Source organism: Ochotona princeps, chromosome 14, assembly GCF_030435755.1.
Source record: "Ochotona princeps isolate mOchPri1 chromosome 14, mOchPri1.hap1, whole genome shotgun sequence".
Lineage (NCBI taxonomy): Eukaryota > Metazoa > Chordata > Mammalia > Lagomorpha > Ochotonidae > Ochotona > Ochotona princeps.
The window spans coordinates 33,814,232-33,826,784 of record NC_080845.1 but is presented as its reverse complement, the minus strand read 5'-3'; the positions used below and the strand labels follow the sequence as shown (position 1 = coordinate 33,826,784).

Genomic DNA, 12,553 nt, shown 5'->3' with positions numbered 1-12,553 from the left:
TGGTCACTCATGTCATCTGTTTAGTAATTGGTGTTACTTATGGAAAAATATGACACGTCTCTGGAAGTAAACTTTATTGAAGCTTTTTAAAATGTATTCAGCAAATATAGTGATTGAGGAACAAACTTGGGTTTATACACTTTTGAAAATTTTAATTAAGTTCAATGGTGTTGATCAGGAAATTCTTTCATTGGTGGAATTACTTCTCCAGTCTCCAGAATTGTATCACCCTAAGGGGAAAAAGGAAGCATTTAGTAGAAAAATCTGAAATCTGTAGCAGCTGAAGTTCCATTATGCTCAGTGTTGGTCAGACCTTGATTGGAAAACAAGTCTAGTTCTGGAATTCACTTTAAAAGGACTCTATAGGGAGGCTATCTCAAGATGAGCAACCAGTGTTAAAGTCTCCTGACATGAAGGAAAATTAGGATAAGTTTCACTTAAAAACATACAGAAAACATTATGTTCCCCAAATGATGAAGGGATGTTTATTTCACAAGCCCCCCAAAACCAGAAGCCACAGGAAGAAGCTGCAAGGAGACATGTTAAATTTAAGACAGCAGTGCAGTGTATTCCTAGCACTTGGGTACCTAAAGCACTTAAGTTTTCCATTTGTCTTAACAATGGAGACAGATTACAAACCTTAGTTGGGCACCTGGTGTGTTTCTCAAACTTCATTCAATACAGTATGTGGTTAAAGGTTAAAGGCTTTGAACTTCAACAGAAAAACTGTGTGGGTGGGATCCAAAGACTTGGCCCATCATCTGTTGCTTTTCTCTCAGGCCAGTTAGCAAGCAGGTGGATCGGAAATGGAGCAGCCAGGACACAAACTAGCACTCTTATGGATAGCAACATCCCAAGCATCAGCTTAACATGCAACACCACACTGCTAGCCCCAGCTGTACAGAACGAAAAATTACTTCAGTTTTAGCCATGTCTAGCATAACAGATTGTCAGCCTTACAGCCCCTGGACTTACCAGTGCCCATACAGGATGCTGGCACTGCAGGTGGTGGCTTAAACCCCTCCTCCCATGCCACAATACTACCTCCCAAAACTTGTTTGTGATGTAATAAACTTACTTTAAGCCGCCACAGTACTTATCACAGTTACTATTAAGCTAACAAAGGACCACCTTGAGGTGGTACTAATGCTGCTGGAATATGCATTAAACACATGACATTGGCTTAGCAGTCTGGTGACAGACTCTGACAATCAAAGCTAAAAGATGGAAATAAAAGGCAGTGGCAAATTACTTAATGTTTTCTATAATTTGGAAGCAAACCACAGTAGTTAGAGGTCCTAGGAGAAATAGTTGGGAGAATGTTACAGTCTGTGTTTGGATATTTTTGACTGCCTTGGGAATATAAGAAATAAGTTCACACAAGAAGTGGTCCATTTGAGAGGAAAAATTAAAATGGAGAGAATCTAAAAATTCAAGACTTTGTAGTACTGGAATATTAGACTGTTTCTGAATCCTTAAACAGTTTGAGTTTACCCAACAAAGTCAAAGCAACAGAAACCCAGTAAGATTCAGTAAATGGAACAGCTTGGCCCTAATATGAAGGTAGCCTTTGAACCAATCTAACAGAAGGTCTGCACTTAGCTGCCATAGTTGGGAGGTGGCTGCATGAAGACAAACAGATGAGTAACTGTGGGGGCAAGTGCCATGACACAGAAGGCTAAGCCTCTGCCTTTGATGCCAGCATCCTGAATGTTTGCCACTTCTAGACCTGCAGCTCCATTTCCAACCCAACTTCTTGCTAATAGTCTAAGAAGACAGTGGAGGAGGGTCTAGGGCCTGGGGCCTCTGCACCTACTCAGAGACCTGGAAGAAACTCCTGACTCGCTTTGGCTGTTGTGGACATCTGGGGAGTGAAGCATCAGATGGAAGATCTCTGTCTCTCTAACTACCTTTTGAATAAATTGTTTTTAAAAATTGATTATATGCATGGAAAAAAATGTTTTTTTCTACATATGAGATTGACTGGAAGCAAACATATGTCTACAAGGTTGTCTCCTCCCTTGCTTATCAAATGTTAAGAAAAATGGATGATAAATCAAACCACAAAAGCATGTGAGTATGTGAAATTAAGACAACTCTAGAACTGAACCTGTGAACAAAAAGCAGATCTTGAAGGCTATACAACTGCTAAGGAGGTGTGCTTCCTGATACCACTCAGATGTAGTCCAGGCTGACAATGAAACGAACCCTCTGGACAAAACTGTAGACTTAAAAGAACAATGGACAAGTGTTCCTTTCAATAAACAAGATCTGTGTTCATTCAAGTATTTCCCACAAACAACAGCTACAAGCCTTTACAATGTTGTTGCTAGGATGTCAGCCTTCCCAAGAAAATGACTGACTGCTGTGCTGTGCAGCTGCGAGTGGGTGTTGTGGCATAGCTTGTTAAGTTGCCACTTGAGACCACCTCACCTCATAAGGTACTACCTGGTTCTAGTTCCAGCATATCTACTTCTAATCCAGTGTTTATGTACCCTCGGAGGCAGCAGATGATGGCACAAGTGCTTAGGCCTCTGCCATCAACATTGGAAACCCAGATGGCGTTCCTAGCTCAGGGTTTCAACCTGGGTTGGCCCACGCTATTGCAGGCATTTGGGAAATGAATGAGCAGATGGAAAAATCTCTTTCTCACTCTCAGTCTTCCTCTTTGTAACTCTACTTCAATGAGCACAATGTGTGTGGACAGGGGGACAAATATATGAGTGGAATACTAAATAAATTTACCCAACTAATAATACTAGCAGATCATTTCTATCTTGAGACTCCCTGGGCCCCAACATCAGTTACACAGGTTTCCTTTCAGTATGGTTAGTCAATATGGTGAATATCTTTAGAATTCCCTTGTTGCAACAGATAATAGATGGTTGTGACAATGTTACTTGCTTGAAGCAAGAATCAACACTGAATTTTATTTTTTTAAATTATCATCTAGGCTTATGGTAATTCATTATCTGTGACCAGACAAGAAATGTAACGTATTTTAATATGCCAACAATAATCTTATAGCCAGCCACTAAAAATTTATACTATATAATCATTTAACATTGAATGAACTCATTTTAAACTTAGTATTGTTACTAACATATTCAAAGCATAAAATTTAAAACACACCTGGACAGATTTTAAAATCACAGATGAGAGGAGCTTAAGATCTAATCTTGAAAATGAGGGACAAAGCCCTAAGAGTCTAGGCTTTAAAATAATAACAGAAGTTCAGTTGCTATCACCATGCTCAGGTTTGTGCTCGGAAGTCCTTTACCGAACAAGAAATGGCAACAGTGAAAAAACCTCTTACCTTCCACTCACAACAGTCCAAGGTCTTCACTTAAGATTCAGAACATGTACCCATTTCCCATTTTAAACTTACTTGGTACTTCACACTATTTACTATTTTAAAAAATGCATAAAACAGGAATTTAAACTGATAGCAAAAAAGAAACATTTTAGTCCAATGATCATTTACAGGGAAGGAAAGAGAAATAATGAACAAAAGAAAAAAACTAAGAAGTCTTAACACTTACTGGGAATATTCTGGGCTTCCTCTGAACCATGGTATACGGTTTTGTCTGCAAGGAAAGTAATTGTGTTAATTATAGTGGTATAGTTTCTTCTGAAAATAAAAAATAAATTATATCCCAAATTTTAATTTAAACCCCAAATTTTCACAGAACTTGAGACTCATTCATCCAACTGTTTACTCAGTATTCTACTTGGCTATCAAATACACATCTCAGACTGAATCAGACCCAACATAACTTCACCTATCCAAACTGTCCTCTCCATGTTCTGTATTTCAGTAAATGGCACTTCCACTCCCCTAATTATGAAAGCCAAAACTCTTGACCGCTCGGCAGAGCCTGTTGGTTCTACCTTGAGAATACACCTGAATGAAGCTGCTGCTCACCAGCTTCAGTACCACCCTGTTTTCACCCAGGCTCCTGCAATGGCAGTTGCTGGCCTCCGGGCTTCCACTCTGCCCTCCCAGTCCAGCCTCCACAGTGCGTGCAGAGAGGAGCAGCACTCCTGGGATCTAAGTTTCCTGTTGAAGAAAAAGGCAGGTGGCAAGGTCCTTGATACTCTCCGTAAGACACTTCATGATGCAGCCCATGACCACCTTTTTGAGCTCCTAGCACATTTTCCTTACTATAATATAGGTCAGCAGCCCCTTTTCCAGTCCAGTCAAGCCTGTCTGGGCCTCGGAACATTTACCGCTTAATGTTTAATGTTATTTCTCCACTGGCAGGGCTCTTCTAGACAGCTGCTTGACCCACATCCTTATTAATGTTTCTCTTAAAATATCACTGATTCAGAAAAACCTAGTTAAAATGACAGTCCTCATAAATAGTCCTTTACTCCACTTAAACTCTTCTGTACACTTGATACTCCTATAATTTATATTCTTTATTAGTAGTCTCTAAGGGTGAATGTTTGGCACAGCAGTTAAGACACCATTTAGGGGCCTGGTGTGGTAGCCTAGCAGCTAAAGTCCTTGCCTTGCACACCGGAATCCCATATGGGCATCCCAGCAGCTCTGCTTCCCATCCAGCTCCCTGCTTGTGGCCTGAGAAAACAGTCGAGCACAGCCCAAAGCCTTGGGATCCTGCACCCGCGTGGGAGACCCCAAAGAAGCTCCTGGTTCCTGGTTTCGGATTGCTGAGCTCCAGCCACTGCAGCCACTTGGGTAGTGAACAAGCGGATGGAAGATCTTTGTTTCTGTTTCCCCTTCTTTCTGTATATCTGACTTTCCAATAAAAATAAATATTTAAAAAAATATTTTCTATTGGTTTATAAAATCAAAACACTGGAACCCAATTCTAATTCCGTTTAGCCCCACTAACAGATAAAACAGGTGATGCCCACTGCTTGGCAGCACAAGTACTTCCTGCCCATTACAGAAATCCCTCCCCCGATACCTCACTTAAAACTCCCAAGACTAAACCTCACAGTCCTAAACGATTCTGAAGTTTGGTTTTAGTCTCAGCTTCGTTAACAGTTAACTTCAGGTGCTTCTCCCTGTCTTCAGAAGGGCTGGCTTCTTTTTCATTCCCGAGCAGAGCTCACTGCCTCACATGCAGTAAGCCATAACGGTTTCCAGTTTATATACTTTAGCCAGAACTTTCTTCACTTCAATTCATCCCACTTAGCAATGTTCTTGTTTTCCTCAACGTCACCTTCATTAAAAGACTCTTCCATTTGAAAACTGGGTGGCTTCCCATTGTCTGCTGCAAACAGTTCAATCTCTTGTGTTTAGCTTTTAAGATGCTCCAAAAATTGGTCCAGCCTAGTCAACAGATGCCTCCCACTGTCATCATTTCCTCAGTCTTGAACGAATATACGAGCATGTTCATTACTGACTCCATATCATTCTTTTATTCCTTCCTGGAAGTACTTTTCTTCTCCACTGCCTTACCCAGATGAGATCTATTAATATTACCATAAACTCCTCAAGGTCAGGAATTTAGTGATGTGCCCACATACTGTCTGTGTAACAATAAAGATGACATACAAGGCACTCGATCAAGGGACATGATCTGCCTAGTCAGAGAACACAGGTAAACTTTAAATTTCACAATTTTAAAGTCCAATACAATCCACACATAATAAGTCCTTATATTAGGGAAGTCCATGTTGAATCCCTGTACTTGGGTTCCTGCCACCCATTAAATTCATTAAATCATTATTTTAAAATACTGATAAAATAATTTATTTTTTGAATCACTTTATGGTAAATTGCTGATCAGCTTATTACTTGTATCTATTTCCTACAAACACAATATTCTTTTTTTAAAAAACATTTATTTTATTTTTATTGGAAAGTCAGATTCAGAGAGGAGAGTCAGAGAGAAAAACCTTCCATCCACTGGTTCACTACCCAAGCACATAGAACCAGATTTCCCTACTATAAAGTTACTCTTTTTCCTTTGTAATCAGTAAGTGCTCTGAGGTTAGCTATTTTCAGATCAATGTTGATATTTTGATGTTCCTTAGCTACATTTATTACTGTGATAATTTTCAATGGTGACTTTTAATTCTACCATTCTGTCCATTTATTATTTAGTAACAGGCTATAGATTTTTTTTCTTGTACCCACTTTTAAGATTTTTTTTTAAAGATTTATTTATTTATTTATTTATTTATTTATTTATTTATTGGAAAGTCAGATATACAGAGAAACAGAGAGAAAGATCTTCCATCTACTGGTTCACTGCCCAAGTGGCTGGAGCTGAGCTGATCTAAAGCCAGGAACCAGGAGCTTCTTTGGGATCTTCCACACAGGTGCAGGATCCTAAGGCTTTGGACCATCCTCAACTGCTTTCCCAGGCCTTAACAGGGAGCTGGATGGGAAACGGGGCTGCCAGGATTACAACTGGTGCCCATATGGGATCCCGGCGTGTGTAAGGCGAGGACTTTAGCTGCTAGGCTACCACACTGGGCCCTGTCCTCGCTTTATAACTCATTTATTTATACCAGTATGGACTCAGTGTTTTCACCTTTTTATTCCATTGACCCCCATCTATTACTACCATCATTTATTTTGATGTTTAAACTGGGTGGGAATGCTTCCAACCTAACTCGATGTCCTTTTGACACGTCCCCATCATTCTTTGGGCATTTCTGTACTTTCTGGCACATCAGAGTCTCATCCTTTACTTTCCCTGTTCCAGCCCTAGAATCAGACATTTTTTGTAAGAGGTTGATATCCTTTCAGTGGAGAAATGTGCACAGAAAATAAGATCCAGGGGCTGCCATTGTGGCACAGTGAGTTAAGCTGCAGCCTATCATGCCAGCTTCCTATGTGAGCACTGATTCAAGTTCTCACTACTCCACTTTTTTTTCCTTTAAATATTTATTTATTTCCAAGGCAGAGTTACCGAGACACAGACGGGGAGTGACAGAGATCTTCTATCTACTGATTCACTCCCCAAATGGCCCCACTGCCCACAGCTGTAACATACATAAGTCAGGAGCCAGGAGCTTCTTCTACATCTATCTGGGTTCAGGAGCCCATGCACTTGGACTACCTCTGTTGATTTCTCATGTCCATTAGCAAGGAGCTGGATCAGACATGGGATAGCTGGGACTTGAACCAGTGCACATACGGAACACTGGTGCCACAGGCTGTGGCTTTACCTGCTATACTACAGCACCACCCTTATCACACACACTCCACCCCATTTCTGATCCAGTTCCCTGCTAACAAGCCTAGGACACCAGAAACCAGCAGAAGACAGCGCAAGTACCTGGACCTGGCCACCGCCATGCGACACAGAATGAACTGGACACAGAATGGCTGGATTCCACCCAGTCCAGCACTGGCCTTTGCAACCATTTGGGGAATGAACCAGAAGATGGAATTAATCAACCAGTCAATCCCTCTAACTCTTCCAATAAATAAAATTTAAAAAAAAACAAAAAAAACAAAAAAAAACACTATTCCCAGGTCTTTTCAGGGGACAGAGCTAGGAAGTGGTTATGTTTATACATACACATACCTACTCCTGTATTTACTTCTGTGTCTATCAATACCTAATGAAACCATGTGAGTTTACACTAATACCCCCAATTCTATTCTGGCACCTCAAGGTTTTTTCCCTTTTCTAATGGAGAATCCTGAACCCCATTAGGAAAACACGAACTTACCTGATCAATTAATCTCCCTATATATAAACAATTTCTGATCATGACAATCACACCTCAGTTCGAATGTTCTCTTCAGTTCCCTGAGTTCTGATACCTTCCTCTGGCCTGCCACTCCATCACTGACCACACCACTTTCATCCACGTGTCCTCTCTCTGCTCAGGTGCCACCATCCTGCACCAGTACATGTACTGCCATACCTGCTCCCCAAACAGGTATGCCCACCTTCTGCCCTTGCAGCCCCCAGGTGGCAGAACGCCCTCCTTACTGCGTGTTCCCACGCTGCACACCGGCAGCCATCACTGCTTCCCCCTCGCATGCCACTCCCCAAAACACGCCCTCTGCCCCTGCCTGAGATCCAACACTCCACAACATCTGGTGCTGTCCTTCCTCTAAAACATGGCAGCTGGCTCTATTCAGTCAGTCCATGCAAGATCTTTCAGGGAAAAACTCAGAACTTTTGGACATCCTAGAGTCTAAATAAATTATAAACCCAAACAAAAAACAGAGAAAGTAGAGGAAAATAAATGGGATGAAGGCAAAGATAACCACTGTCTATTTGGAATTTCACTTTATACCAGGTCTATGCTCGTAACAGACAAGAATTTTCACCTTCCCTAGTTTACACAGGTAGTAGTGGGTTCGTTATATCCTGCTCATTTAAATACTCTTGCTATGAGGAAATATATTTAAGCTTGTAAATTAATCCAAAGACTAGTTTTTTGAAAACTCATACTGAATTACCTAAGTTTTAGAAAGCTTTTTACATAAAAGGATTTGAAGTACTTCAAAAATAATTTAAAAGTAGATTATTTCCACTAAAAATATGGCATACCAACAAATGCTTTTCAAAAACAGTAAAACGACATTCTTGCAAATACATACTTAAAACATACTTACATTCACATGATATTTAAAATAATAATGAATAAGCCATGCAGGTATAAGTGCATGAGTGAAAACAAAGATGCTGTGCCGGTATGTTTTATAGACCTGTGGGGGAAAAACACATATATAATATAAAACCACTAACAATATATGTATATAACAATATCATGATATTATTTAACAAATTTCTAAATGGCACATGTTTCCTTACAGTCTAGGCTTGCCAACTTGTACTTTTTTTTTTTTTTTTTTTACTAAATATGGGGCCTGGAGTCAGCACAGTGGTATAGCAAGCTAACCCTCTGCCTGCAGCACTGGCATCCCATATGAGTACCAGTTTGTACTCCAGCTGCTCCACTTCTAACCCAGCTCCCTGTTTAAGGCCTGCAAGAGCACTGGAGGCTGGCCCAAGGTGTTGATGCAGGAGACCTGGAAGAAGCTACTGGCTTCAGAGTGGCTCAGCTCCGACTGTGTGCAGCCATTTGGGGAGTGAACCAGTGAACAGATCTTTCTCTACGTGTGTTTCCTCTGTAAATCTGCCTTTCAAATAAAAATAAAGATCTTTTAAATAAAGCATTTCATTTTAAAGAAATAAACATAGACCCTGCTACAGCATGCCCACAGGGTCCAGACCAAATGAAGCTTAAGACAAGTAATCTTTTTAAGATTAAAGAAAGGCATTTATATATACATAGTTAAAAAAACTTCCAAAAAATCCTTATTATAAGTTTGTTCCTAATAAAACATGGTTATAAACACTAAAATTTTATAATCAGAGTAATCAAAGCCATAACATATGTCAGGTAACGTCCTTTCAGGGCCCCAGCTTCCTACTCTTGTGACCATGACAGACAGTGGGCTGGCCCCTGCAAGTAGGTTCCGGCTGCCCAGGTCCAGGCTCCCCACTCAGTTCCATCCCCGGTGGCTGTGCTCATCTGAGGAGTGAACCAGCAGCAGATGGCAGCTCTCTGTCTCCTGCCACTCAAACTGCAAGACAAAACTTATCCACAGCAGCCAATTTGACTGAAACCCACCTGTCCTTTCAAGTGAAGGACAATCTAGGATCTAAGCAGAATAACAGAGGATAACTTAAGAAAAAATGTGAAGTAAGATGGATTTCAACAAACGATTATTTACTTGCTTAAATCACTGGCTGACAGACAGGCTGTCAACTGTGAGCCAGGGCTGGCTCCAAATCAGCAAGCAATGTCAGAGACACAAGAGGTGAGGGGATGACGTATTAAACAGCTGACTTCTATCACTGTATGATAAGGCCCATTTTCTCAGAAATCATGTTATACCAGGCTACTTAGGTAGCAGGTTTTTTTTAAGGCATATGTAAATTTCACCCTGAATTCCTTCCATTCCTATCTCTGTGCTTCTCTGGGGCTAAAGTACCTCCCACTTAATATGAAGACCACAGTTTCTATCTTAAGGGAATAATGAACCCAGTATACTAGCTAACACCGCGGGTGGAATGCAGGCACCCAGCCTAACTGCAGAGGTATTGGAAAGCAACTCCGAGGGCTACCACTTGTCACTCATAACTGACTCAGAAGCACAGACGGTGGTTCTAAAAAGGCAGGTGTTTTCTTTTTTTAAGAGTTATTTACTTTTATTGGAAAGTCAGATATACAGTGAGGAGAGACAGAGAAGATCTATCCGTTGATTCACTCCCCAAGTGGCCACAACGGCCAGATCCGAACCCAGAAGCCCCGAGCCTCTTCCTCGGGGTATCCAGAGTACCAAGACTTTGGGCTGTTCTCGACTGCTTTCCCAGGCCACGAGCAATGAGCCAGATGGGAAGCGGGTCCGCCGGGATTAGAGCCGGCGATCATATGAGATCCCGGTGCGTGCAAGGCGAGGACTTCAGCCGCTTGACCACCGCGCCGGACCCTGAAAAGGCAGGTTTTGAGCCTGACTCGCCAAGCACACCATCGGTGTCGTGGGGTCAGTGGCTGTCCCAGCAGCCACAGGCTCTCGGGGCCCTGAGGGGCCGTGCCTTCAGCGTGGAAAGTTAATCGTGTGTTCCCAAACACTAAACCCACAGAGCTTCAACTTCAAGCTATCCTGAGGCTTTCCACAGCGCCGCCTCCTCCCCACACCTGACGGCAGAATGGCGAGGGCGCCCCAAAGCCACACGCTCCCAGATCCCAGCCCAGGACCCTGCAACGGACACCGCGTCCTCGCTAAACCCGGCTCTCCCTCGCCCAACGCTGTCAGCCCCTGGTGTGACAGCCACCCGCCCCGACGGGGACGCCCGTCACTCACCAACTTCCTCCAAGGGGCCTCATTCTGCAGAAACTTATTCCAGAACCTCTCCAAGGGCCACGTCCTCTGCGGGGGCTGCACTGGCTCCCGAGCGCTCAGCTCCTGGTCCTTCAGCCATCGTCGCCTCAGCTCTCGCAGCTGCTGCAGCCGCAGTTTCTCATCCGGCGTGTACCCCGACATGCCGACGAGGCAGCAACGACACCTCGCACCCCCAAACCTCTCCCTTGTCAAGGATGCGCGTTCCCGTTCGGCAAAGCGACCTTGCGAGGACGCCCAGGAGCGGCGCGCGGTTATGACATCACGCCAACGTCGTCCAAGGTCTGGGCATGCGCATTGGCTGTGAAGCGTTCCTCGCTCGGGTCCGGATGAGGGGGGTGGGTTTAGGCTGAGGGCCGGAGCACTGGAGGGTCTAATAAGGAAGAACTTGTACGCTGGGAGCTGGAAAGATGAGCAAGTATGGTTCAGCGAATGTCACGTCCAGATGAGAAATTCCTTGCTTCCGTCTCCCCCGATCGCTCTGTAATTGGCCGAGTCTGTGGAGATGAACATCTAACAAGGTTACACAGAGGCTTTCGCTCACTTGTAAAGCTCTGCTCCCAAAATACGGTGGAAAAAGTGTGAGTGTGTGACTATTCACTACCGTATGTGTTAATAGCAAGACATTGAAAAACACCTGCAAATTCCTGATGAGAGCGCTGGCTGGAGAAACTGAAACTACAAGCGGATGGAGTGCTAACACAGTCATAGAGTATTAACTCGAGGCTCTAGATGGCCGTGGAGGGAATGCCAAAATATATTTGTAAGTGAAAAACACTTAAATGGAGAGAACTGCATATAGTAGCTTTTCTCCCAACAGGAAGGGTGGTAGTAATGTTAGCTATGTAATATTTCCTCCGGTTTTGAAAGCAATGAAAGTAAAAACAATTTTTTAAAAAATACTACCGGTGGGAAGAAATGGATGGAATACAAAAGACTTCTCTGACTTGACTTTATATCACAAGTTTGTCTTTAAAACCAAGTAAGTATTCCAGACCGGACCAGTCCACTGCACATGCCCGCAGGCACAGGAACCAGAGCTAGGGCCAGTCCAGTGGGGGTTATTGCTGGTCACTCTGGGCTACAGTTCCCCAAATGTGGGCAGGGCCGGGCCACAGCACCCATTGATTTGCAAAGAAAGGAAAGCAGAACAAACTGATCAACTACCCCAATGAAACTGGACAAATTTCTTGGTGAATGGAGACTGAGGTGGGCTATGTCAGCCAATTACCCTTGGAATCGTTTCCTCATCCTTGGATCAGTGATATCAACAACATCTCAGAACTATCGAAACCAGCTGAGCAGAACCTTCAGAACAGAACATGGTCCACAGCGGGGACCCTGGGGGGACATTGGGGGGCCATTCCCCATCTCCGGGTACTTAGGCAGTTGGGAGGCTGGATGCGGCTTCTCCTCTGATCTCCCCTCATCCCCCAGATACAGGAGGAAACAACGAAAATGTGTAAATAAGCAACCAACCAACCAAGTAAGCATTCTGTGTCATTATGAAACAAAAATAAATTTGTCAAACTCATCCCCTAAAATGCAGAAATTAAATAAGTATCTAACTGATGTACTTGGTAGCATAATCTCAAAGACAGAATCAAATAACTTTAGACCTTCAAATTACTACTGCACACCTAGAGAAAGATAAACTTCAAGAACAGAACCACAAAACATCTTCAGCTATCCGAAGAA

General features: G+C 42.9%; 1 protein-coding gene across 2 annotated transcripts; it reads right to left on the bottom strand.

The window, feature by feature from the left end:
- Positions 1-57: 57 nt before the first annotated feature.
- Positions 58-11,129, bottom strand: NDUFB6 (NADH:ubiquinone oxidoreductase subunit B6). 2 transcript variants are annotated; one of them, XM_004581056.3, is made up of 4 exons: positions 10,820-11,127; positions 8,561-8,653; positions 3,543-3,587; positions 58-230 (listed from the first exon to the last, which is right to left on the bottom strand). In XM_004581056.3, exons 1-4 carry the CDS (start codon positions 10,997-10,999, stop codon positions 162-164), a joined length of 387 nt encoding a protein of 128 aa, XP_004581113.1. In that variant the 5' UTR covers positions 11,000-11,127; the 3' UTR covers positions 58-161. The 2 variants fall into 2 exon arrangements, with proteins under 2 accessions (XP_004581113.1, XP_004581115.1); XM_004581058.3 differs by lacking the exon at positions 8,561-8,653 and having other exon boundaries at positions 10,820-11,129.
- Positions 11,130-12,553: the final 1,424 nt, after the last annotated feature.

Bases quoted from the DNA above. Each gene is read 5' to 3' on its own strand.
- NDUFB6 (XM_004581056.3), bottom strand. From the start codon at position 10,999: ATGTCGGGGTACACGCCGGATGAGAAACTGCGGCTGCAGCAGCTGCGA. The intron at 3,588-8,560 runs GTAAGTATGTTT...CTTTCCTTGCAG, and splicing joins ATTTTAAATATCATGTGAAT to ACAAAACCGTATACCATGGT. The intron at 231-3,542 runs GTAAGTGTTAAG...TTTTCCCCTTAG, and splicing joins GGAAGCCCAGAATATTCCCA to GGTGATACAATTCTGGAGAC.